Here is a 27,832-nt window from a genome sequence, read left to right on the forward strand (position 1 = left end):
CACTCTCTTTCACAGAAGTTGATTTGCAAGAGTACTGCTTGTGGTATGTGGCTACACTGTCACATAACAGTAGAAGTTTCCTCCTACCTTGCTGAAAGAGGCTTCACAGTGCAGTGAACCGCATACTCACAAAAATCAGAAATCACTTGGACATTACAAAATATATTGCGCATTAGAGGGATGTTGGCAAATATGAATGTACTTCCGGGTTCTCAGACATGCGCACCACTCAGAAAACAAGAACGGCCGGGTAAGAGCCTGCGCACCGCTCAGAAAGCACGGACGGCCGGGTACGAGCCTGCGCACCGCTCAGAAAGCACGGATGGCTGGGTACGAGCCTGCGCACCGCTCAGAAAGCACGGATGGCCGGGTACGAGCCTGCGCACCGCTCAGAAAGCACGGACAGCCGGGTACGAGCCTGCGCACTGGCAGAGCACTCGGTAGGTCGGGTAGCAGCCTGCGTAGAGCCGCTCGCTCACGTGGTTCCGGAGTCTGGGTGTGGGATGGAAGAACCGGCGGGCGAGGTCAGTGTGGGCCCGGGTAAGGGTGTTGGGCTGACTGGCTGTTGCGAGGGTTTCTTTCAGGCGCGGCCAGTGACCAGAGACAGCCATATCTGAGAGATTGCGGCATCCGTAGGCCTGTCTTTCTGCATGTCCCCGAGGTAATGCTTGGATCCCGGCCGGTAGAGCAGCCCACTTACCCGAGAGCACGGTAATTTAATCCGCGAGGCTGGTCGGCAGCCCATAGACTGGACCCAACACAGTTACAGTCAGCTGGGCCTGTTTCCCCATCCTTTTTAACTGGATATATCCTTGCAACCTTTAGTACATACAGCAGGAAGTACTGCCGAATTTCCCTTTTAAATCTGAAGTAAATGCATTTGCACTTAAATCTCCTGCCCTTTGGCTCGCTAATCTATTAAGTATGTAATCATTCTGTGCTCGCTCTGGGCAATCTTGGCCACGTCCAAGAAAGCGCACACTAGCCTCAGGAGTCCAAAAACATTTGGCAGGTCCTCTTTGAGCCTCAGCAATTTTTAACGATGCAGAATATCCAAATGCATCACGGCTTAGTATGAAAGCTGTTCTGCCTGTGACCGCAAGAAACTGCAGGGCGTTGTGGACACAGCTCAGGCTGTTATGGAAACCAGCCAACCCCATGGACATGGGGCAGGCAACGTAGTCGAAGACCCCATCATTCCGGACATCCTCTTCCCCGCCCCCCTGTCTTTTTGGGCAGAAGACAGAAGCTTGAAAGAAAGCAGCAGGATTAAGGACAACATCTGCACGCTGTTATAAAGTTATTGAATGGTCTCCTGGTATTATATTTTGGACTGTTGACCTCACAACTTGCCTCGTTATGACCTTCCACCTTACTGCATTTTTTCTGTACTGTAACACTTGATTCTGCATTCTGTTACTATTTTACCTTTTACTATCTAAATCTGTGATTGTAATGAAATGAATTGATCTGTATGGACAAAATGCAAGACAAGTTTTTCGCTGTATGTGACAGTGATCAAATTCAAGGTCAAGTTTAACTTTCATTCAACCATATACAACAAAACAAAGCAGCATTCCTCCCTGACCAACTGTCACACACAAGACATACTGTGCAGAAGTCTTAGGCACATATATAGATAAAGTGCCTAAGACTTTTGTACAGTACTATATTTGTCAATGTGGAGTGGAGAATGGGTTTGTAAATCTGGAGGGAGCAAAGGATGTTGGGGATGGTGAGGGTGGAGGGGTGTGGGTCACTTGGCAAAGAAGGAGTTGCCAGGGTGAGAGGTGACACACGTGCAGATACACCCAGTCCTGAGGCAACAAGCAAGGTCATTTCATTCCAAACAATTTATTGATCATTACAGAATGTCTTCCTAGTGCTTCTCACTCCCTCCCTTCTCCTTTTCCCTACCATGCCCTTCCCACTCTCAGTCCACAGTAGAGACCCATATCAGAATCAGTCACTTACATATGTCATGAAAATTGTTTTTCTTTTTATGGCATTAGTACAGTGCAATACCTAAAATTAATACAGGATGTGCAAAAGTCTGACACCCTAGCTATATATATGTATCTATGATTTTTGCACAGGGCTGTACAATTACAATAACAGAAAAACAGACACAAAAATGCAGCCCAAGTACCTGACTGTCATAGCCTATAGATTGGTGGTGTATGGTATGTTGTACAGGAGCCATGTTTCTGCAAGAACAATCACGCGCTAGTGCAGCCGCAGACAAATACAGTCCAGTTTGTCTTCCACTGAATGAATTACGGAGGGCAGCACCTAACTTAGCCGCTCCTTTGTTTTGCATCTCAAAGTTGAATAATATTTCTTTTTGAAACACTACAATCCTCATTTATCTTTGTCTTAAATTCTTCTAAACAGATCAGCTACAGGCATTCATCATCTTCACTCCCACAGCATCAGTAGCACTTACGCCACCGAGACAACTTTGATTCCCACTTGACATCTGGCATGCTCTTTGTTCTCCACCACTCCACTTCACAATTTGAGAAGCTTGTTTTCTCACTTTTGCCCTTCTCATGAGAGCTCTTTGACCTGATAGGTTAACTAGGTTGAGTGTAGTTGCTATTACTAAGGTGCTTGGGAAGCTGAAAGGTCTGAAGGTAGATAAGTCAACTGGATCAGATGGACCACACCCCAGGGTTTTGAAGGAAGTAATTGAAGAGATTGTGGAGGCATTAGTGATCTTTCAAGGATCACAGGAGGACTGGAAAATTGCAAATATCACTCTTGTCCTTAAAAAGGGAGGGAGGCAGATGAAAAGAAATTATTGACCAGTTAGCCTGACTTCAATGGTTGGGAAGATGTTGGAGTCCATTATGAAGGATGAGTTTTGGGGTACTTGGAGGCATGTAAGAAAATTATCATGGTTTCCTTGAGGGGAAATCTTGCCTGACAAATCGGTTGGAATTCTTTGAGGAAATAACAGGCAGGATAGACAAAGGAGGGTCAGTGGAGGTTGTTTACTTGGATTTTCAGAAGGCCTTTGATAAAGTGCCACAGATGAGACCGCTTAAGATAAGAGCTCATGGTATTACAGGAAATATATTGGTAGAAGATTGGCTGATTAGCAGAAGGCAGAGAGTGGAAATAACAGGGGTCTATTCTGGCTGGCTGCTAGGCGTTGGTATTTGCTCCGATTCTGTCAGTGATATGGCTGACAATTGATGGCTTTGTGGCCAAGTTTGCTGACCATACAAAGCTAGGTGGAGGGGCAGGTAATATTGAGGAGGGAGGGAGTCTGCAGTAGACGGACTCTTTGGACAGATTGAGAGAATGGGCAAAGAAGTGGCAGATGGTATACAAGGTAGGAAAGTGTAACAGTCATGCACTTCGGTAGAAGGAATAAAAGCAGACATGGTTTTCTAAATAGAGAGAAAATTCAAACATCAGAGGTGCAAAGGGATTTGGAATTCCTTGTGCAGGACTCCCTGAAGGTTAATATGCAGGTTCAGTCAGTGGTAAGGAAGGCAAATGGTTCATGAGAATGATCCTAGGAATGAAAGTGTTCATTGTGAAGAGTATTTGTTGGCTGTGGGCCTGTACTCGCTGGAGTTCAGAAGAATGTGCCTGTCAATGAAATCTAGATAGAGTGGATGTGCAGAGAATGTTCCCTATAGGGAATGAGACTAGAGCCAGGGGGCACAGCCTCAGAATAGGGAAAAGTCCATTTGGAACAGAGATGAGAAGGAATTTCTTTAGCCAGAGGATGGTGAATTCAGAATTCGTTGGTACAGACGGTTATGGAGGCCAAATCGTTGAGCATATTTAAAGCAGAGGTTGATAGGTTCTTGGTTTGTCAGGGCCTCAAAGGTTACAGGGAGAAAGCAAGATAATGGGGATGAGAGAGTTAATAATTAGCTCTGATGGAATGACGGAGCAGGCACACTGTTCCTCTATCCTAACTGATTCTCTGTCCACTATGTTCTGACCTGCTGAATAGTTTTCACGTTTTCATTAACCTGTCTCCCAGTCCATATAAACTGCCTGATGTATTAAGTATCCCCAGCATTTTCTGTTTGCATGTGTATAATATTACCTTGCTACTGAGTTTAAAAGAATGTGAACCATGTGTTCTAAAATGCCCAGAGGTTCATTCAAGATTTTTCTTTACTTTTTCAAGGCAGCATCTGGGAGTATTATCTTGAGAGATCTGAAGGTGATTGATACCATGGAATTGCCAAACTACAGCAGGCAGCTCATGCAGCAGCTGTACACCTTGAGAAAAGAGGAGCAATTCTGTGATTGTACCCTGTTCATTGGAAACACCAAGTTTAGAGCACACAAGCTTGTGCTGGCTGCTTCCAGTTTGCTATTTAAATCTCTCCTGGATAACACAGACACAATTTCCATTGACCAAGCTGTAGTGTGCCCAGAAGAGTTTGCTGTTCTTTTGGAGATGGTCTATACAGGAAAAGTGCCTCCGGGAAAGCATAACTTCACAAAAGTTGTTTCTGTTGCGGATAATTTGCAAATGTTTGATATTGCTGTAAGCTGCAAGAACATTGTGGCAAACCTCATGAAACACACCGCAGCAAATGAGGTGCAGGTTTCTCCTCTTGCCGAAAATGAAGTGACGCAGCATATAATCGCACAGAAACCAGCTGGCACAGACAAGCATTGGCTGTCACAAGAATCAGGGAAAAATGAAGTATCTGATTCCGGTAACGCCGAAGTCTCAATGATTTCAGACCAGAGCATTCCTATGAAAAGATTACGTTGCACTGACACGGTAGATTTTGTAGAGATGACACTTCCCTTTGAAGAAAATGTTATGTTCGCTGATAATGTTGAACCAAAACAAGATGCAGAACACAAACAAAATTTACCAGAAGGAAGTACCGATGATAGCCAGGACATCTGTAATTCTTCGGATGGTGTTGGAATGATCAGTGAAGAGACGGTTCCTGAAGGATCCAATAAGAAGGAGAAGCCTGAGATTCCAGGTACAGCTTGGCTTTTCAGTGTTAATTTTTCTGTGTGAACTAAGTTTATACATAACTTACTGGTGCACTAGTATATTAGTTAGGTTACAGAAAACCAGTCAGATTTCTGAATCTGTACTCCAGAATAATTAGATAAAACTGCAATTTTAAGAAAGAACTGGTTGCAGTAAACAACTGGATTGTTGTTGAAATGACGGATCACCAATGTCCTTTGTGGAAGGAAATATTTTACCCTTGATTGGTTTGGCATTCACATATCTCAGACCAATAGTCCTATATGGTTGAAATTGATTCAAAGACCAACAGCTATAATTCAGTAATTGCTATCTAGGCTTCACTGCTCATTCTGGACACAGCATACCCATGGTTAAAGGCATCTACAACCATGCTCCTTTTGCCTTGGCACAGACATCACAGCAGTAAGAATTTAACCATATAACAATTACAGCATGGATACAGGCCATCTCGGCCCTTCTAGTCTGTGCCGAACGCCTACTCTCACCTAGTCCCACCGACCTGCACTCACCCCTTAACCCTCCATTCCTTCCCTGTCCATATACCTATCCAATTTTACTTTAAATGACAATATCGAACCTGCCTCTACCACTTCTACTGGAAACTGGTTCCACATAGCTACCACTCTCTGAGGAAAGAAGTTCCCCCTCGTGTTACCCCTAAACTTTTGCCCCCTAACTCTCAACTCATGTCCTCTTGTTTGAATCTCCCCTACTCTCAATGGAAAAAGCCTATCCATGTCAAGTCTATCTATCCCCCTCATAATTTTAAATATCTCTATCAAGTCCCCCCTCAGCCTTCTATGCTCCAAAGAATAAAGACCTAACTTGTTCGACTTTTCCCTGTAACTTAGGTGCTGAAACACAGGTAAAGTTCTAGTAAATCTCCTCTGTACTCTCTCTATTTTGTTGACATCTTTCCTGTAACTCGGTGACCAGAACTGTACACAATACTCCAAATTTGGCCTTACTGATGCCTTGTACAATTTTAACATTACATCCCAACTCCTATACTCAATGCTCTGATTTATAAAGGCCGGCATACCAAAAGCTTTCTTCACCACCCTATCCACATGAGATTCCACCTTCAGGGAGCTGTGCACCATTATTCCTAGATCACTCTGTTCTACTGCATTCGTCAGTGCCCTACCATTTACCCTGTATGTCCTATTTGGATTATTCCTACCAAAATGTAGCACCTCACACATCAGCGTTAAACTCCATCTGCCATCATTCAGCCCACTCTTCTAACTGGCCTAAATCTCTCTGAAAGCTTTGAAAACCTACTTCATTATTCACAACGCCACCTATCTTAGTATCATCTGCATACTTACTAAGCCAATTTACAGCCCCATCATCCAGATCATAAATGTATATGACAAACAACATTGGACCCAGTACTGATCCCTGAGGCACACCACTAGTCACTGGCCTCCAAACTGACAGTTATCCACCACTACTCTCTGGCAACACCCATCCAGCTACTGTTGAATCCGTTTTACTACTTCAATATTAATACCTAACGATTGAACCTTCCTAACTAACTTTCCATGTGGAACCTTGTCAAAGGCCTTACTGAAGTCCATATAGACAACATCCACTGCTTTACCCTCGTCAACTTTCCTAGTAACCTCTTCAAAAAAATTCAATAAGATTTGTCAAACATGACCTTCCACGCGTAAATCCATGTTGACTGTTCCTAATCAGACCCTGTCTATCCAGATAATTATATATACCATCAATAAGTATACTTTCCATTAACTTACCCACCACTGACGTCAAACTTACAGGCCGATAATTGCTGGGTTTACTCTTAGAACCCTTTTTAAACAATGGAACAACATGAGCAATATGCCAGCCCTCCACCCCCCCCCCCCCGTTTCTAATGGCATTTGAATTATTTCTGTCAGAGCCCCTGCTATTTCTACACTAACTTCCCTCAAGGTCCTAGGGAATATCCTGTCAGGACCCAGAGACTTATCCACTTTTATATTCCTTAAAAGCACCAGTACTTCCTCTTCTTGAATCATCATAGTTTCCATAACTTACTACTTGTTTCTCTTACCTTACTCAATTCAATATCCTTCTCCTTAGTGAATACCGAAGAAAAGAAATAGTTCAAAATCTCCCCCATCTCTTTTGGCTCCACACATAGCTGTTCACTCTGATTCTCTAAGGGACCAATTTTATCCCTTACTATCCTTTTGCTATTAATATTACTGTAGAAACCCTTTGGATTTATTTTCACCTTACTTGCCAAAGCAACCTCGTATCTTTTAGCTTTTCTGATTTCTATCTTAAGATTCTTTTTACATTCTTTATATTCCTCACACCTCATTTACTGCACGCTACCTATATTTTCCTCTCTTTTTCCGAACCAAGTTTCCAATATCCCTTGAAAACCATGGCGCTGTCAAACTTTTCTTTTTTCTTTTAAAATCTTTTTATTAATTTTAAACAAACATAAATGAAACATGAATACAGAGAATTTGAAAGTACATAATAGGTTAGGTATACATTCAGATAGATAATAATCCATATATAATAACCTCCCAAACTCATAGTAATTACGAAAAAAGGGAGTAAATAAGAAGAAAAAAAAACCCAAAAAAGAAAAAAAAACCTAACCAACATGGGCCATTGCGTTATGTCAAATATACACAGTAGCGTCACAGCACCTCCATCCAAATAATTAAGGATAATAGAAGCAGGGTTTAGGAAAAGTCAGTTTAACTGATATGATAATGTTGGATAAATGGTCTCCAAGTTTCTTCAAATTTAACTGAAGAATCAAAGACAACACTTCTAATTTTTTCTAAGCTCAAACAGGAGATAGTTTGAGAAAACCACTGAAATATAGTTGGAGGATTAATTTCGTTCCAGTTCAATAGGATAATTTCTTCCCAGTCCTAGCCATTAATGTAACAAATGCAATCATCTGTCGAGCTGAGGGGGATAAACAAATATTATCCACCATTGGTAAACCGAAAATTGCAGTAATAGGATGCGGTTGCAATTTGATCTTCAGAACTGTTGAAATAATACCAAAAATATCTTTCCAATAATTTTGTAAACAAGGGCAAGACCAAAACATGTGGGTCAATGAAGCTACTTCAGAATGACATCTGTCACAGGTTGGGTTAACATGAGAGTAAAATCGAGCAAGTTTATCCTTGGACATGTGAGCCCTATGTACAACCTTAAATTGTATTAGGGCATGTTTAGCACAAATAGAAGAGGAATTGACTAATTGTAAAATTTTCTCCCACTGTTCAGTGGGTATAAGACAATGAAGTTCTTTTTCCCATTCCTTAATTTTTTTCTGATACTTCTGGCTGTATTTTCACGTTCATATTATAAATGGTGGCTACTAAACCCTTCTGGCAAGGATTCAGAGCTAAAAAATTTTCAACTCTCAAACTTCTAACCTTTCCTTTCAGCCTAACAGGAACATGAAGATTCTGTACCCTCAAAATTTCACCTTTAAATGACCTCCATTTCTTTTATTACATCCTTTCCATAAAACAAATTGTCCCAATCTACTCCTTCTAAATCCTTCCGCATCTCCTCAAGGTTATCCTTTCTCCAATCAAAAATCTCAACCCTGGGTCCAGTTCTATCCTTCTCCATAATTATATTGAAACTAATGGAATTGTGATCATTGGACCCGAAGTGCTCCCCAACACATACCTCCGTCATCTGACCTATCTCATTCCCAAGCAGGAGATCCGAAACTGCCCCTTCTCTATGTATTGCTGCAAAAAACTATCCTGCACACATTTTACGAACTCCAAACCATCCAGCCCTTTTACAGAATGGGCTTCCCAGTCTATGTATGGAAAATTAAAATCTCCCACAATCACAACCTTGTGCTTACTACAAATATCTGCTATCTCCTTACAAATTTGCTCCTCCAATTCTAGCTCCCCATTAGGTGGTCTATAATACATCCCTATAAGTGTTACTACACCTTTCCCATTCCTCAATTCCATCCAAATAGTCTCCCTAGACGAACCCTCTAATCTATCCTGCCAAAGCACCGCTGTAATATTTTCTCTGACAAGCAACGCAACACCTCCCCCTCTTGTCCCTCCGATTCTATCACACCTGAAACAACGAAACCCAGGAATATTTAGTTGCCAATCACACCCCTCTTACAACCATGTTTCACTAATAGCTACAACATCATATTTCCAGGTATCAATCCATGCTCTAAGCTCATCCACCTTTCTTACAATGCTCCTAGCATTAAAATAAATGCATTTAAGAAATTCTCCACCTCTTCCTGTCTGTTTATCACTAACGGTGCAAACAACTTTACTGTTTTTCTTCCTTCTCCCATACATCTGTTCCTACGCTCTGGTTCCCCTCCTGCCTTGTATCTAGTTTAAATGCACTGGAGCCTCTCTAGCAAACCTACCTGCAAAAATATTTGTCCCCCTCCAGTTCAGATGTAAACCATCCCGCCGGAACAGGTCCCACCTTCCCTGGAAAACTGCCTAATTATCTATAAATCTGAAGCCCTCCCTCCTGCAACATGTCTTCAGCCACATGTTGATCTGTGCTATCTTACTATTTCTAAAACCACCTACACGTGGTACTGGTAGCAATCCTGAGATTGCTATCCTGGAGGTCCTGTCCTTTGACTTGGCACCTAACACCCTAAACTCGCCTTTCAGGACCTCCTCACTCTTCCTACGCACATCACTGGTCCCTACATGGACCATGACATCTGGCTGCTCACTTTCCTGCTTGAGAATACTGAGAACTTGATCCGAGATATCACAGACCCTGGCACCAGGGAGGCAACAGACCATCCGGGATTCTCGATCTCTTCCACAGAACCTCCTATCTGTCCCCCTAACTATCAAATCCCCGATCACTACTGCTCTCCTCTTTTCCCTCCTTCCCTTCTGAGCTGAGGATCCAGTCTCGGTGCCAGAGATGGAACCACTGCAACTTGTCCCTGGTAGGTTGTCCCCACCAATGGTATCCAAAACGCTATACTTATTATTGATGGGAACGGCCACAGGGGTGCTCTGTTCATTCTGTCTATTCCCCTTCTCTCTCCTGACAGTCACCCAGCTACCTGCTTCCTGACTCTTAGGGGCGACTATCTCCCTGTAACCCCTGTTTATTTCTGCCTCTGCCTCTGCCTCAGGAATTTTCCAGAGTTCATCCAGCTCCAGCTCCAGTTCCCTAACACGGTTTGTCAGGAGCTGCAGCTGGATGCACCTTTTACAGGTGTAGTCATCAGAAACAATTGTGCTCGCGCTGACTTCCCACATACTGCAAACGGAGCACTCAACTGCCCTAACTGCTGCCTCCATTACCTACTCCTAAACTAATTAGAGTTATTAAAGGAGCTTACCCAGCCTTACTTCACTAGGAGCAAGCTCGTCCTCAGCCTCTGTTTGCCGAAGCCTCTTGAGCCAAAGCCTTCCTACTCTGTCTCCCTCTACTCCGTCGCCCATAACTACATCGCCCGCTCCATTAATCTGCTCGCTTTTTAAATTCTCCTCACGCTGCCTCATGGGTGGACTTTCACGTGCTTGCGCAGTTGTGCCCTGTTCAAACTGCCGAAGGAAAAAATTAGATTATTATCGGTAATGCAACCACGTTTATATGTTGCAAGTGGCGCCTCACCTCTCTGACTACCTCTAGCTGGGATGATTAATGTATGGTGAGAAGGACTAAAAACATGCCATGTTCGTTTTCCTTAGGTTCTGAACACCTAATTTATGTACATACCTTCTATAATATGAACACATGTTTAGGGAACTAGCTGGTTGGGTTTTCCAGCTGCAGATCTGTAGGCATCTTCTGCTGTGGGAAAACTTGGTACACAGCAGTATATGGTTTAACGACATGTTGCCTTTGCTTGGCCTGTGTTCTTAAGTATATTTTTGGGAAACTGCATTTCTGATTTGTGAACTATTAGGATTATGAATAGTTCTCAGTTACAGAATCTGCGAAGGACTTATATTTAACTTAAAAGTTAACAGGTTTAGAGAATATTAGCTGAGTCTGTCAAACTTAATGTGATCTTATAAAATGTTCATTCTCTAGAAAAGTAATGATGGATTTGTGTCTCTGAACAGAAGAATTTAGGAATCTCACAGAACAGGAATTCCTATTACAGCATAAACATGATCTTGCAGAAGCAGTCCAGGACCTGCGAGCTTTAGTGGATTCTGTAACCAAATGTGATGACATCCCATTACCAGAGAAAAAGGTATTGACATACTTTGGCTTTTCATTTGTAATTGCTGCCCTGCTGCATTTGCCCTCACTTTCGTGCATACCTGTCAACCACCCCCACACAGCAGACAAATATGATGTAGCCTTCCCTAACTTTAATTATCTTATTCAGACGAAATGTATTTGATCCTCTCCCACCTCTCTTGCATACGAGGCTTAGGGATCAAGAGCGCCCTGTGGTGTAAATACTTCTGTCACCAGCACAGTTTCCAAGGTTGGATTGTTTTCAATGGACGTTATAGGGCAAAGATTTAAAAGGCAAAAGGGAAAGTGATTTAGATTTTTTTGATTTAGGTTAAGGTGTTGAATAATTTTTTTATGCATTTTGGTTATGAAATTTTAATATTCAAAAACTATGTACTTAAAATTTAAAATTGAAATGTCTCTGACAATGAGTACATTTGATCCAGCCCAGTCCCCCCACAACCCCACCGCCTTTCTGATTGTCAGGGATATTTTGGGGTGGGGCATCCTTGTGTTACTTTACATACTGTTACTATCTAGGCTATGTACGGGGTTGGGGAGGGAGGTCTTAGTGTGGTGGTGCAGCACGATATTCCTTCTGCATCGGATCCATGCAGGTGAAAATATGGATGAACAGCAAGTTGTGCTCCCAGGATTAGATGGGGTTAGATGTAATAGGGTGAGCATGATCTGGCCCATAGAATCACTTGGATAAGATAAATATAATTGGTGTACACTTATGTTCTACTTCAGGTATTTTTAGACTGCTGTAAAGAAGCAGAAAGTAGTGAAGTTTTCAGCAGATTACTGGATAAAGTTACAGAAGAGAAGACTTTGCAACTAGAAACTCTGCTATTTGTGCTTGATCAAAGTAAAGAAGCTTACCCCAGACTAAAAACTGTGCTTCAGAACTTAAACCAAAATCTGCCCATAGAACATTTAATACTAACTGGTAAGTTCTTCATCAGTAATTGGTTAGTATGGTGCAGGTTCTGTACATTGTTTTTCTAATTAATAGTTTGATCTGTAATTTGAATCTAGTGTTTGTAACTTTCTAAGAGGATGTTTCAGTGAGGCTATGACACTTGAGTGCATGCTTTGTAAGTAAGGGTTTGTTAGCACTACAGCTTTGAACTGTAGTGTGTATTTTTTTAAATCAAAGCAATCAACCTAAAAAGATCTCCGTGTAATGATGAAGTGTTTTTCATGTGTTCAGAATGGTCCAAAGGAGTATAGTGATAATTAAGTATTTCTGAAGTGTATGAAGTGAACTGTATGTTAAAACATACTCAAAGCAAATCCCAGTCCCCAAATGAATAATAGTGTAAGGTATCAGATCTGTCTATTGATTGAGGGTACGTTATGGGAGGAACACAAGAAGAAAGATCCTGCTTCTTTTCTCAATAGCACCTTTGAAATTTTTTGCATCCTGAGCATGGAGACAAAATTGTTTTTAATTGAAAATGATACCTGAGTGAGAGCAAAGCAAATTCTTAATACAGCATAAGGGTGTCAACATAGTGTGTACACTCAGATCTCTAAAGTGTAGTTTGAGCTCTCTGTTTTTGTACTCAACTAACGATTTGACCATTGATTCACACATTTCACCTGAAACATTTCTGAAATTAGTTTTACTTTGTCATTGTTGAATGATATGATTTGGAAATGTAGCAGCCAATTTCTGCTCAGCACTTATAGACGCGATAGTGAAAAATGGTTCTGAATTAGCTTTCAGAGGAATAAATGTTGGCCAGACCTTGGGTGAAGATCTCTGCTGTGTGAGTAGTACCCGATGATCTATTACAACTCTATGTTGTTATAGTTTCCCCTTTAAGAATACTGTCATGTTTAAAGTTCTGTGATTCTGCACATGCTCAGATTTATCTGTGCAGAGGGCTTGGACCTCTATGTACAAGGATACCCAAAAACTTTCAACAACAAAATACTTCACTCTATAGCCATTTAAAAGATATTCTGACTTTTTTTTTGACCAGCCAGATAACTTTGGATCTTTGTTGGTTATATTCCATCTACTATGTCCTTGCTTGTTCACTGCATTCTCAGAAGAATGTTCCTGTATTTTCTTACTGCCTCTTTGTATTCCCTCATCAGCATTAAAGTTACTTTGAAATCTAGAGGAATGTTGATTCCAGTATAATCTAGTGATGACCAATCATTGTTAAGATTCGGTTCAGAAAAAGAGTGAATTCAACATCTTTTTTTTAAAGTAAGTTCTTGGTTTGTGAAATAAAGAATATTCAACCTGCAGTAATTTTTATCGGGCCAATTGGCTAAGCAGGTAATGTTTGCTACTCTCTCTTCCCACTATATGGGGTTCCAGTTCCTGCGCTCCCTTCGAAAGAAGTCAGACGGAATCAGATGCATGTCAGCTATGACATGGTTTTCAGGCATTTACTTCGTACAAGACAAAACCTAACAACATAAATGGCTGTGACACTTCACTCCCTGATGAGCAAAACAACTTTTATGCATGCTTTGAAAGGGATTAAAATGATTGCTATGGGATATCTGTCTCAGAGGCTGATTTCAGAATGACTTTTTAATGGTGTGAATCCTTGTAATGTGTCAGGGCCCAGTGGTGTACTTGGGGCACTGAAACCTGTGCAAACAACTGACTGGAGTGGCCAGGGAAGTTGAGGACTGCATAAAAGCCAAGGAAAGGGCATATAAGATAGCAAAAGTAAGTGGGAAGACGGATGTTTCGAAAGCTTTTAAAATTCAACAAAAGGCAACTGAAAAATCTATAAGAAGGAAAAAGATTAAATATGAGAGCAGACTAGCCAATTATATAAAGTAGGATAATAAAAGTTTTTTCTGTTATATAGAATAAAAGGCAGGTGAGAGTTGATTAAAAAAAATGATGCTGGTGAGATAGTAATAGGACACGAAGGAATGGCAGATGAACTTAATGGGTACTTTGCATCAGTCTTCACTGTGGAAGACACTAGCAGTGCGCCAGAGGTCTGTGAGTGTCAGGGAGCAGGAGTGAGTGCCATTACTGAAAGCCTTAAGTCAGCTGGACCAGATGGACTACATCTCAGAGTCCTGACAGAAATTGCTGAAGAGATAACAGATGCATTGGTCATGATCTTTCAAGACTCACTTGATTCTGGCGTGGTGCTGGTAGACTGGAGGATTGCAAATATCACTACTATAATAAGGGAGGAAGGCAAAAGAAAGATAGGTAGGAAAAGGGAAGAGGTCCTGAAAGGAGAATATAGGGAGTTACAAAGGAAGTTGAGAAGAAGGACCGCAAAGGGATTACTGCCTGTGTCATGTGACAGTGAGAGTAGGAATGGAATGAGGTGGAGGATAAATGCGTTACTGAGGGATTGCAGGGGGCAGGGATTCAAGTTTCTGGATCATTGGGACCTCTTGTGGGTAGGTGTGACCTGTACAAAAAGGACGGGTAACACTTTAATCCTAGGGGGACCAATATCCTGGCGGGGAGATTTGCAAAGGTTACTGTGGAGACTTTAAACTAGAATGGTTGGGGGGTGGGAATCAATTTGAAGAAACTAGGGGAGAGGAGGTTAGTTCACAAATAGAGAAAGCTAGTAGACAGTGTGTGAGGGAGGATAGGCAGGTGATAGAGAAGGGGAGCACTCAGACTGAAGATGTAGGGACCCTTTGTCAGGACGGTCAGAAGGGTCTCGGCCCGAAACGTCGACAGTGCTTCTCCCTATAGATGCTGCCTGGCCTGTTGTGTTCCACCAGCATTTTGTGTGTGTTGTTGTTTGAATTTCCAGCATCTGCAGATTTCCTGGTGTTTGCTCTGTAAAAGGGCTGGATGTTTTGGAGTTTGTAAAATGTGTCAGGATAGTTTTTTGCAGCAATACATAGAGGTACCAACTAGAGAAGGGGCTGTGTTGGGGAGCACTTCGGGTCCAGTGATCACAATACCATTAGTTTCAGAATAATTATGGAGAAGGATAGGACTGGACCCAGGGTTGAGATTTTTGATTGGAGAAAGGCTAACTTTGAGGAGATGCAAAAGGATTTAGAAGGAGTGGATTGGGACAATTTGTTTTCTGGGAAGGATGTAATAGAGAAATGGAGATAATTTAAAGGTGAAATTTTGAAGGTACAGAATCTTGATGTTCCTTTTAGGTTGAAAGGAAAGGTTAGAAGTTTGAGAGAGCCATGGTTTTCAAGGGATATTGGAAACTTGGTTCGGAAAAAGAGATATATCTACAATAAATATAGGCAGCATGGAGTAAATGAGGTGCTCGAGGAACATATAGAATGTAAAAAGAATCTTAAGAAAGAAATTAGAAAAGCTAAAAGATATGAGGTTGCTTTGGCAAGTAAGATGAAAATAAATCCAAAGGGTTTCTACAGTTATATTAATAGCAAAAGGATAGTGAGGGATAAAATTGGTCCCTTAGAGAATCAGAGTGGACAGCTATGTGTGGAGCCAAAAGAGATGGGGGAGATTTTGAACAAGTTCTTTTCATCTGTATTATCTAAGGAGAAGGATATTGAATTGTAAGGTAAAAGGTAAGGGAAACAAGTAGGGTAGTTATGGAAACTATGATTTAAAGAAGAGGAAGTACTGACGTTTTTAAAGAATATAAAAGTGGATAAGTCTCTGGGTCCTGACAGGATATTCCCTAGGACCTTGAGGGAAGTTAGTGTAGAAATAAGCAGGGGCTCTGACAGAAATATTTCAAATGTCATTAGAAACGGGGTTGGTGCTGGAGGATTGACGTATTGCTCCTGTGGTTCCATTGTTTAAAAAGGGTTCAAAGAGTAAACCTAGCAATTATTGGCCTGTAATTTTGACGTCAGTGGTGGATAAATTAATAGAAAGTATACTTAGAGATGGTATATATAATTATCTGGATAGACAGGGTCTGATTAGGAACAGTCAACATGGATTTGTGTGTGGAAGGTCATGTTTGACAAATCTTACTGAATTTTTTTGAAGAGATTACTAGGAAAGTTGACGAGGGTAAGGCAGTGGATGTTATCTATATGGACTTCAGTAAGCCCTTTGACGAGGTTCCACATGGAAAGTTAGTTAGGAAGGTTCAATCGTTGGGTATTAATATTGAAGTAGTGAAATGGATTCAACAGTGACTGGATAGGAGATGCCAGAGAGTAGTGGCGGATAACTGTTTGTCATGTTGGAGGCCGGTGACTAGTGGTGTTCCTCAGGGATCGGTACTGGGTCCAATGTTGTTTGTCATGTACATTAATGATCTGGATGATGGGGTGGTAAATTGGCTTAGTAAGTATGCAGATGATACTAAGATAGGTGGCGTTGTGGATAATGAAGAAGGTTTTCAAAGCTTTCAGAGAGATTTAGGCCAGTTAGAAGAGTGGGCTGAAAGATGGCAGATGGAGTTTAATGCTGATAAGGGTGAGGTGCTACATTTTGGTAGGAATAATCAAAGTAGGACATACATGGTAAATGGTAGGGCTTTGAGGAATGCAGTAGAACAAAGTGATCTTGGAATAATGGTACATAGTTCCCTGAAGGTGGAATCTCATGTGGATAGGGTGGTGAAAAACCTTTTAGTATGCTAGCCTTTATAAATCAGAGCATTGAGTATAGGAGTTGGGATGTAATGTTAAAGTTGTACAAAGCGTTGGTGCAGTCAAATTTGGAGTATTGTGTACAGTTCTGGTCTCCGAATTATAGGAAAGATGTCAACAAATTAGTGAGAGTAAAGAGGAGATTTAGTAGAATGTTACCTGGATTTCAGCACCTAAGTTACAGGGAAAGGTTAAACAAGTTAGGTCTTTATTCTTTGGAGTGTAGAAGGTTGAGGGGGGACTTGATAGAGATATTTAAAATTATGAGGGGGATAGATCGAGTTGACATGGATAGGCTTTTTCCATTGAGCGTAGGGGAGATTCAAAGAAGAGGACATGAGTTGAGAGTTAGGGGGCAAAAGTTTAGGGGTAACATGAGGGGGAACTTCTTTCCTCAGAGTGGTAGCTGTGTGGAACGAGCTTCCAGTAGAAGTGGTAGAGGCAGGTTTGATATTGTCATTTAAAGTAAAATTGGATAGGTATATGGACAGCAAAGGGATGGAGGGTTATGGGTTGAGTGCAGTTAGGTGGGATTAGGTGAGAGTAAGCGTTCGGCACGGACTAGAAGGGCCGAGATGGCCTGTTTCTGTGCTGTAATTGTTATATGGTTATAAAGGAAATTGTAGGCCAGTTAGCCTAACTCCAGTGGTCGGAAAAGTGTTGGAGTCTGTAATGAAGGATGAGGTTTTGGGGTACTTGGAGACTAATGATAAAGTAAGTCTTAAGTCAGTGTGGTTTCTGTCAAGGGAAATTTTTCCTAACAAATCTGTTGGAATTCTTCGAGGAAGTAACAAGCAGGGTGGACGAAGTAGAGGCAGTGGATGTCATTTACTTACATTTTCAGAAGCTGTTTGATAAGGTGTCACACATGAGGCTGCCTAACAAGATAAAATTCTATGGTGTTACGGGGAAAATACAGGCAAGGATAGAGGTATGCTTGACAGGAGGAATTAAATGGGGATAAAGGGGGCCTTTTCTGGCCTTTACTGCTGGTGTTCCTCAGGGGTCAGTGTTGAGATTGCTACTTTACACATTGTTTGTCAGCCATTTAAATAATGGAATTGATGGCTTTGTGGCAAAGTTTGTAGAGGACATGAAGACAGGCGGAGTTACGCTGAGGAAGCAATGTGATTGCACAGGACTTACACAGATTGGAAGAATGGGCAAAAAAGTGGCAAATGGAATACAGTGTTGGGAAATGTATGATAATGCATTTTGGTAAAATGAACAATAGTGCGGACTATTATCTAAATGTGGAGATGGGCATCAGAGGTTCAGAGGGACTTAGGAGTCATTGTGCAAGACTGCCTGATGGTTAACTTACAGGTTGAATCTATGGTAAAGAAGACAAATGTAATGTTGGCATTTATTTCAAGGGGAATGTTGAAAGAGCTGAATAGGGTGGATGTGGAGAGGATGTTTCCTATGGTGGGGGTATCCAGAACTAGAGGGCACTGACACAAAATTGAGAGGGAGAGGCTAGCTTTTAAAGCAGAGGTAAGGAGGAATTTATTTTTAGCCAGTGAGTGATGAATCTGTGGAATACTCTGTCATGGACTGGGGTGGAGGCCAAGTCTGTGGGTTTATTTAAGGCGGAAGCTGATAGCTTTCTGATCGGACAGGGCATCAAAGGATATAGCGAGAAGGCACATGTATTCCCTTGAGTGGGATCTGGGATCAATCTTAATAGAATGGCAGAGCAGTTTTGATGGGCTGAATGGCCTGATTCTGCTCCTATGTGTAATGGACAGTGTTCAAGGGCATCTTCAATCTCTCACTGCTGTAGTTGGAGGTCTCCACTTGCTTTAAAAGGGCATCAATTATACCAGAGCCCTAGTGAAATAAGATGAGCTGCCCAGTAGCACTCACATCTGCTGCGATTAAGAGCTTTGAGGGGTTGGCCATGCCTAGCATTTACTCCTGCCTAAATAAGGACCTAGACCTGCTGCAATTTGTCTAATACCACATTAGGTCGACAGCAGATGCAATCCCACTGTCTCAATGACACAGCTGTTGCTGGCAGAATCTCAGGTGGCGAGAAGGACACGTACAGGAGTGATGTAGATCAGATAGTTGAGTGGTGTTGCAACAGCAATCTTGCACTCGGTGTCATTAAGATGAAGGAATTGATTGTGATCTTCAAGAATGGGAGGTCAGGAAACATACCAGTCCTCATCAAGGTATCAACAGTGGAAAGGGGGAGCGGCTTCTAGTGTTTGAAAGTTGGCATCTCTGAAGATCTATTCTGGGCCCAATATATTGGTGCATTTATGCAGAAGGCACCCCAGCAATAATATTTCACTAGGAGTTTGAGATTTGGTATGTCACCTAAGACTATAGCAAATTTCTACAGATGTACCATGTAGAAGATTATGACTTGTTGTATCACCATCTGGTATGGAGGTGAGGAACTGCAAAGGCTTGTAAAATCAGCCAGCTTCATCATGAGCACTAACCTCCCATTCATCAAGGATATTTTCAGAATGCAATTCCTCAAGAAGGTGGCATCCATCATTAAGGGCCCTCATAATTCAGGATGTGCCTCTTCTCATTGCTACCATCAGGGAAGGAGGTACAGGAGCCTGCAGATATACACTTGGCATTTTAGGAACAGCTTCTTTTCACCATCAGATTTCTGAATGGACCATGAACACTACCTCATTTTTTCTCTTTTTACACTCCTCACTTTTTCTGTCTTTTTGCAGTATTTTTTATTTATATCTAGTTGTAACTTAGTAATTGTTTTATGTATTGCACAAATTTCAAGACATATGTCATTGTTAATCAATCTGATTCTGAATCTGAGGTGACACTTTACCTGTATGTCTGCCTGGATCATCTATTGTATCCTTTGCTCCTGGTACGACTATCTCTATGTTAGTGAAATCCGATGCAGATTGAGAGACTCTTTGTTGAGCACTTTCGCTCTGTCTGCTGCAGAAGTCAGGATTTCTCGGTGGCTACCCATTTTAATTCAACTTCATCTTCCATTCTGACGTATTTGATGATGGCAGACTCCACTGCCATGATGAGGGTGAACTCAAAATTCAAAGTAAATTTATTAACAAAGTACATATATGTTACTGTATACATCCTAAGATTAATTTTCATGCAGGCAATCACAGTAAGTACAAGAAACAAAAAAGAATCAATTAAGGACCTCACCCAACAGAACGGACAACGACCAATGTGTAAAAAGAAAATCATACAGAAGGACAGAGTTTGAACTGTCGCTCACCTCATTGCTGACAGAGGATGTTTTTGAAATTCTGAGACATTATTGGTGTGGACTATAGTTTATATTGGTTTTCAGTTTTTCTGTTTTTTTTCTTGTTACCGATTGATGAGTGGGTGTTTTGGGCGAGGGAAGGGTTGGGAATTTGGGGTCTGATGTTTAAGCATTTTTTTTTTGTTTGAGCGACCTGTTAGATCTTTGTGTGCCAGAAAAGTTGGGGGTTTGATGTGATTGTCTGTCTTTGTTTTTTTGTGTGGGAGGGGCTTGGGGGTTAGGGGTTGAGCAGAATTCAGCCTTTCAACCCATCAAGTCTGCTCCGCCATTTCATCATGGTTGATCTTAGATCCCATTCGACCCCATACACCTACCCTCTCACCACATACTCTGACCAATCAGGAATCTATCTACTTCGGCTTTGAGTATACCCATGAACTTGGCCTTCACCGCAGTCTGTGGCAGAGCATTCCACAGATTCACTACGCTTTGTCTCAATGAAATTCCTCCTTACTTCTGTTCTAAAAGGTTTCCCCTCAATTTTGAGGCTGTGCCCTCTAGTTCTGGATACCCACACCAGAGGAAACATCCTCTCCACATCCACCTTATCTAGTCTTTTCAAGATTTGGTAGATTTCAGTGCGATCCCTTCGCATTCTTGTAAATTGCAGTGAGTACAGGGCCAAAGCTGTAATCTTTATTGAATTTCACTGACATGCATCCGAATAAATGATGAGTATTCTTAGAGTTGGGAATGGCGTAGAAAACCTCCAGCCTCATTGGTGGTGGCAAAGGGAGGAGAACTGATATAGTTGAATGGATTGGATAATCAAGGTATAGGTATAAATCTACAGACAGTTAAGTGTAATCATAGATAGATAGATACTTTATTCATCCCCATGGGGAAATTCAACTTTTTTTCTAATGTCCCATACACTTGTTGTAGCAAAACTAATTACATACAATACTTAACTCAGTAAAAAATATGATATGCATCTAAATCACTATCTCAAAAAGCATTAATAATAGCTTTTAAAAAGTTCTTAAGTCCTGGCGGTAGAATTGTAAAGCCTAATGGCATTGGGGAGTATTGACCTCTTCATCCTGTCTGAGGAGCATTGCATCGATAGTAACCTGTCGCTGAAACTGCTTCTCTGTCTCTGGATGGTGCTATGTAGAGGATGTTCAGAGTTATCCATAATTGACCGTAGCCTACTCAGCGCCCTTCGCTCAGCTACCGATGTTAAACTCTCCAGTACTTTGCCCACGACAGAGCCCGCCTTCCTTACCAGCTTATTAAGACGTGAGGCATCCCTCTTCTTAATGCTTCCTCCCCAACACGCCACCACAAAGAAGAGGGCGCTCTTCACAACTGACCTATAGAACATCTTCAGCATCTCACTACAGACATTGAATGACGCCAACCTTCTAAGGAAGTACTTGCTTACCCCGATTTATGGACAGTACAATGTAGGTGATGCTGAATGTGATGATTTTTATTCACTTGATAGTATTGGCATTTTATGTTAAATTTTAAGAAACTAAAGGAGCTAGAGTGGCAATACTGCAAATGGATGAAAGGGCATAGAGGACACATGAAATAAATATTTGGTTTTTTATATTTTTTGTAGAGGGCCACTGTGTTTCCTATCCTAAGGAAACTAATATTGAGTCAGGAAGGAGCAGTGCAGTTCCATTGACCTTGGTTCAATCCTGACCTCCGGTATTGAATTTGTAAATTCTCCCTGTGAACCTGTGTGTTTGCTCTGGGTGTCCAAGTACATGCTGGTAGGTAAGTTAGTTGACCACTTTAAATTACCCTGGGTTTGAAGGCAAGTTGCAGAATTTGAGAGGAGCTGATGGCAATGAGGAGCGAGGTAAGTGGGGTCAGTGTAGGAGTTGTGTTTAAATGCAAACTAGGTGGTTGGTGTAGATGCTGTGGGTAAACTGCCTGTTACCAAATGACCTAATGACTCCCCAAAACTGAAATAAATTGTCAGGAATTGAATAATGGCATTTAAGGATGACATTCCAGAAAGTTCTCATTCCGTTTTAAAAAAAAATGTACAGTACTGTGCAAAAGCCTTAGGCATCCTAGAGATAGATAGATGTACATATACACACACACACACATACATACATAGACAGTGGCATGCAAAAGTTTGGGCACCCCAGTCAAAATTTCTGTTACTGTGAATAACTAAGCGAATAAAAGATGACCTGATTTCCTAAAGGCATAAAGTTAAAGATGATGCATTTCTTTAATATTTTAAGCAAAGTTACTTTTTTTATTTCCATCTTTTACAGTTTCAAAGTAACAATAAAGGAAAAGGGCCCAAAGCAAAAGTTTGGGCACCCTGCATGGTCAATGCTTTGTAATACCACCTTTGGCAAGTATCTCAGCTTGTAAACGCTTTCTGTAGCCAGCTAAGAGTCTTTCAATTTCTTGTTTGCGGGACTTTTGCACATTCTTCCTTGCAAAAAGGCTTCTAGTTCTGTGAGATTCTTGGGCTGTCTTGCATGCACTGCTCTTTTGCAGTCTATCCACAGATTTTGGATGATGTTTAGGTTGGGAGACTGTGAGGGCCATGGCAAAACCTTCAGCTTGCGTGTCTTGAGGTAGTCCATTGTGGATTTTGAGGTGTGTTTAGGATCATTATCCTGTTGCATCATCCTCTTTTCATCTTCAACTTTTTTACAGACGGTGTGATGTTTGCTTCCAGAATTTGCTGGTATTTAATTGAATTCATTCTTCCCTTTACCAGTGAAATGCTCCCCGTGCCACTGGCTGCAACACAAACATGATCGATCTAGCCCCCAAGCTTAACATTTGGAGAGCTGTTCTTTTCATGAAATTCTGCACTCTTTTTTTCTCCAAACATGCCTTTGCTCATTGTGGCCAAAAAGTTCTATTTTAACTTCATCAGTCCATAGGACTTGTTTCCAACTTCTGACGCTGAATTTAGTGGTGAGGACGCAGGAAAGGTTTTCTTCTGATGACTCTTCCACGAAGGTCATATTTGTGCAGGTGTCGCTGCACAGTAGAACCATGCACCACCACTCCAGAGTCTGCTAATGGGGGTATTGATTTGCCTTTCTAGCAATCCTATGTGCAGTTCTCTCAAAAAGTTTTCTTGGTCTTCCAGACCTCAACTTGACCACCACCGTTCCTGTTAACTGCCATTTCTTTATTACATTACGAACAGAGGAAATGGCTACCTGAAAACCCTTTGTTATCTTCTTATAGCCTTCTTCTGCTTTGTGGGCATCATTTATTTTAATTTTCAGAGTGCTAGGCAACTGCTTACAGGATCCCATAGCGGCTGATTGTTGGGACAAGGCTTGAGGAGTCAGGGTATTTATAAAGCTTTGAAATTTGCATCACCTGGCCTTTCCTAACGATGACTGTGAACAAGCCATAACCCTAACAAGCTGATTAAGGTCTGAGACCTTGGTAAAAGTTATCTGAGAGCTCAAATCTCTTGGGGTGCCCAAACTTTTGCATGGTGCTCCTTTCCTTTTTTTCCCACTCTAAAATTGTACAAAACAAAAATAAGACACTAATCTTGCTTAAAATGTTGAAAAGGATGTTTCGTCTTTAATGTTATGACTTTCGGTGATCAGTTCATCTTTTACTCACTTAACTATTCACAGTAACAGAAATTTTGACCAGGGGCGCCCAAACTTTTGCATGCCACTGTAGATACATATGCCTAAGTCTTTTGCATAGTACTGTATATTAGTTAAAATAGGAAGATGGTTGGGAAACAGAAATAAGAACATAGCTTTGTATTAGCTGAATAACGTCATGTTATTTGGTAACTGGAAAGACATAACATACAGTGAGTACTGTGCAAAAAGTCTTAGGCACCCTAGCTTTATATATTTTTGCCTAAGACCTTTGCACAGTATGTTCTCAGCTACAGTATAGTCCTCTAAAATAAAGTGCTGAAAAATTCTGGTGAATCAAAACTATGGAGAAAGTTTTGGATTAATGACCTAAAGTTCTCTTAAATGTAGAACATAGAACATTACAGCATCTACTGAGATCAATTCTAACCCTTCTGTTCAACATAGCCTTCCATTTTTTTTTCATCATCCAAGAGCCTATTAAGAACTTCTTAAATGGCTCTAATGTATCTGCTTCCAGCAATACTCCTGGCAGGGTTTTCCATGCATCCACCTCTCTCTCTGTAAAGAACTTAGCTCTGATGTTCCCCCTATATTTTCCTCCTCAAAACTAATGTGGGGAAAAATCTGTGTATCCTGTTATCATTTGTATCAAATCACCTCATTCTCCTTTGCTCCGAAGAGAAAAGCCGTAGGTCGCTCTTCATAAGACACGCCCTCTACACTAGGCAGCATCCTATTAAATCTCCTCTGCACCCCCTCTAAAGCTTCTTATCCACAATTCTTTAGATTGGAAAATTGTAAATGTTATCACTCTACTTTTTGTAAAAAGCAAGAGCCAGGGGATTGTAGATTAATTAGCTTAATACGTTGTGAGAAATTTATTAGATCAGTAATTAATTATAAAGTGACTGAATGCTTTTAAATGTTTATAATCATCTGATTAAGAGGAGGTAACCTGGATTTGTAAAGGGTAGATTATGCCTGACAAACCTGATAAAACTCATTGAAGTAGGACATTTAGCAATGTCTTTGAATTTTACATAAATTGACATTTTGAAGATATTTGAAAGTGATCCTTAAAAGACTAGATTGAATTGAAGCTCATAAAATTGTTGGAAATGTATTCACCTGGCTAGGAAATTAGCTGAGTGGCAGATTGACTATAAGGGACAGGAGACAAACATCATCCTTTGCAACACTGTCTATTATGGGATGTGAATTGGCTTACAATATTTATAAATGCCTTGGATGATTGGATTGAGAATTAATGTCTTCTGGGTTGGCATAGTGATGCACGAGTTAGTGCTGCTATCCCACAAGCTCATTTATCCTGGGTTTAACCCTGACCTCCAATGCTGTATGTCTGGACTTTGTATGCTTTTCCTCTGACTGGGCAGATTTCCCTTATGCTCTGGTTTCCTTCCACAACCCAAAAAATGGCTAATTGATTAACTGCTGCAAATTATCATTTAGTAGTGCGCAGGAATTAAGCTGCTTCCAGAGGAGTATTTTACATTATGATTAGTCTGATTGCCATGTATTAGATAGCAGTTTGTAAACTATATTTCTGTAGGTTTTCCTATGATACTGGTATATGCTATGCCACAAATCAACATGAACTGTAAAGTCCAGTAAATGTCTGTCTAGGTGAGACTTAGCTGGTATAGAAAAGAGATTTTAAAAAAAGTGGAACTTCAGAACTAAGTTTGGTAATGTGGATTTTTAAAGCTGTGTTTCACCCAAGTGTATACATACTTCTAAGACACTGCAACTTCAAACAGGTGAACAAAATTGTAAACAAGTGTGGAAAAACGGCATTTCCTCAGTCTATTGCTAAAGTCCCAAACTTAAAGATAGTACCAGAATGTTGTATTTATCAAAAGGCTTGACCATGTGACTCCATCTGAAGTATAATGGAAGAGTTGAATTTTGCTGAAATTCCCCAGCATAAGTGGGCACTTAGCATTCATTTTTCTGAACCAGGTTAAACTGGTGCAGAACCCTGGCACAATGCTGTTGAGAAGAGAGTACGGGAATATTATTTCAGTTTATTTTATTTAATACCGGTAAGTATTAGCCGTTTGATTTTTGTGCATGTGTTATCTGAGGGTGATGTGTGTGGGCAGTGGATCCATGCTAACACGATCTTGTGCTTAAAAAATTGAGAACTGATAAAATTCTGTATTCCCATACAAAGCCTTTACCTGCTTGCATATTTCTTAAACTGGGCAGAAAGTGATCCTTTTGAATCGATCCATGTGAGAGAAAGTCAACATTGTCACATCAGCATTTTTCAAGTTTTCTTAGAGCTTTCTAATGTCCATCCAGAAATATAGTTGCTTCAATAGTTGCCTTTTCATGGGCATTGACTGAATGGTACAACTTTAAAGTACTTGTGTCAGCTCTGTTGAAACAGCTGTTCAGTCAGTTTTACATTCTGGATAGCCCTGTAAATTGTTCCTATTCAATTCTCTTTTCAAAGCTATCAATGAACCTTATTCCACCCCCCCCCCCCCCCCCATTATTTCAGCCAAAGCTTTCCACAGTAAGTTGCAAAGCAAAGGAACTTACCTGGTTGCTGTGACATCTGCCTGTTCATCTTTGGTCCTGCTGTACTGGTTTTCTACTACTTAAATGCTGCTTAATTTTGATTAGCTCTATTATTTCTTTCTTTGACATATTTCTGAGGGAAATAATCACAGGTTCTGTAGTCTCTATATAATTTAAATCTTTAATCCATAATACTCTTCTGATAAATGCCGTCTTCAAGGTTTTGACATTCTTCCAAAAATATGTTGCCTGCAATAGTCTTAATTGGAATTTACTAGTATTTTATAATCTTTTTCTCTTAAATCTTCCATTTGTTAAGCTAACAATTCTTCATAATTTTTGATGCTTTATCAATTCTTATAGATTTGTATGTAATTGGAATAAAAAGTGCCCAGGCTAATAAAGCAAGTAGAACTGCATCAGATGTGCCTTTGTGCATTCTGCAATCCAGAACTCTGGAGTTGCCTTTAAACCTCTCTTATTTCTCCCTCCTTTCAGACATTCAATAAAACCTCGCTCATTTGGTCATCCAAGCTAAGAATACATCGCTACCTTTTCCCTAATTTTATTTCTGTGACAAACTTTGGAGCATTTTGTAATGTTAAAATTATTCTCAGCAGTTAGTATGTGAATAGCATACATGAGGAAATCTGCAGATGCTGGAAATTCAAGCAACACACACAAAATGCTGGTGGAACGCAGCAGGCCAGGCAGCACCTATAGGGAGAAGCACTGTCAACGTTACGGGCCAAGACCCTTCTTCCTAAAGATGCTGCCTGGCCTGCTGCATTCCACCAGCATTTTGAGGATGTGAGTAGAGTGAATTGCTAACACTACTACCTATGGTATATGCATGTCCTCATGTTGTCCTCATATAAACTGATGCAATGGAGCTTTGCTTCATTGAGTTAATGGTTCAAACATTTATTTGTGTGAATGTGAGCACTTCCGATCCACAAAGCAGTTGTCATGAATTTAGTCATTCTCTCCAAGGCAATGTTGAATGTGGCTCTGAAGGTTAATTACTGAGAGGACTTTGGATTTGGAGGTACGTTCTGTTTTTACAGGCGTCAATAGTTTGATTTTGTCGATAATTCAGAAGGTATACAAAACTCACTCAATGTGGTAACCACAGTATCAAAATGAATGTCATCTAAAGCACATAAGATTGCAATGAAAGAACAATTATCAAAAAGTAGACTGTGGAAAAAATGCATGAATACATGAACATACATAGGATTTTGAATTTTATAATATGGGTGTTTATGCAGGTGTTCAAAACTCAGTTATCTGTAATTTTAGGATAACCTGTGAAGTCTACATGAAAATGTAATTGCCTGTTTTAGCCAGTAGATGGTTGTACTGCTCAAACTTTATTTTGTAACATTGCATCCAGATGCTACAGAACATTGGCTGATATATCTGCTATATAATTAAATGATTGTAAAAGGAAAGTAATAGTTCTTGTGATATCAGAAATGTTTTCATTTTGTAATGTGAATCTGTGTCTTGGATCTTCCTCTTAGAAGGCTGTGCTTTACTGGGCAAGAAAACTGGTTTCTTTAGGGAAGGCATAAGTGCTGAATTTCTAATCAGTACTCTTGGGACAGCAACACTTTGCAATTAGTTTCATTATTTGAA

General features: G+C 40.7%; 1 protein-coding gene across 4 annotated transcripts in view; it reads left to right on the forward strand.

The window, feature by feature from the left end:
- Window positions 1-439: 439 nt before the first annotated feature.
- Window positions 440-27,832, forward strand: part of zbtb40 (zinc finger and BTB domain containing 40) — a 133,572-nt gene continuing 106,179 nt past the window's right edge. For 2 of the 4 annotated variants that reach the window (XM_073031656.1, XM_073031659.1), the window contains exons 1-4: window positions 440-524; window positions 4,157-4,979; window positions 11,095-11,228; window positions 11,972-12,170. In XM_073031656.1, coding sequence (XP_072887757.1) covers window positions 504-524; window positions 4,157-4,979; window positions 11,095-11,228; window positions 11,972-12,170 — 1,177 coding nt within the window. In that variant the 5' untranslated portion in view covers window positions 440-503. Of the gene's footprint in view, window positions 712-4,156; window positions 4,980-11,094; window positions 11,229-11,971; window positions 12,171-27,832 lie in introns of all 4 variants that reach the window. The other 2 variants (XM_073031657.1, XM_073031658.1) reach the window with 2 other exon arrangements.

The sequence above is a fragment of the Hemitrygon akajei genome, chromosome 29, assembly GCF_048418815.1.
Source record: "Hemitrygon akajei chromosome 29, sHemAka1.3, whole genome shotgun sequence".
Taxonomy (NCBI): domain Eukaryota; kingdom Metazoa; phylum Chordata; class Chondrichthyes; order Myliobatiformes; family Dasyatidae; genus Hemitrygon; species Hemitrygon akajei.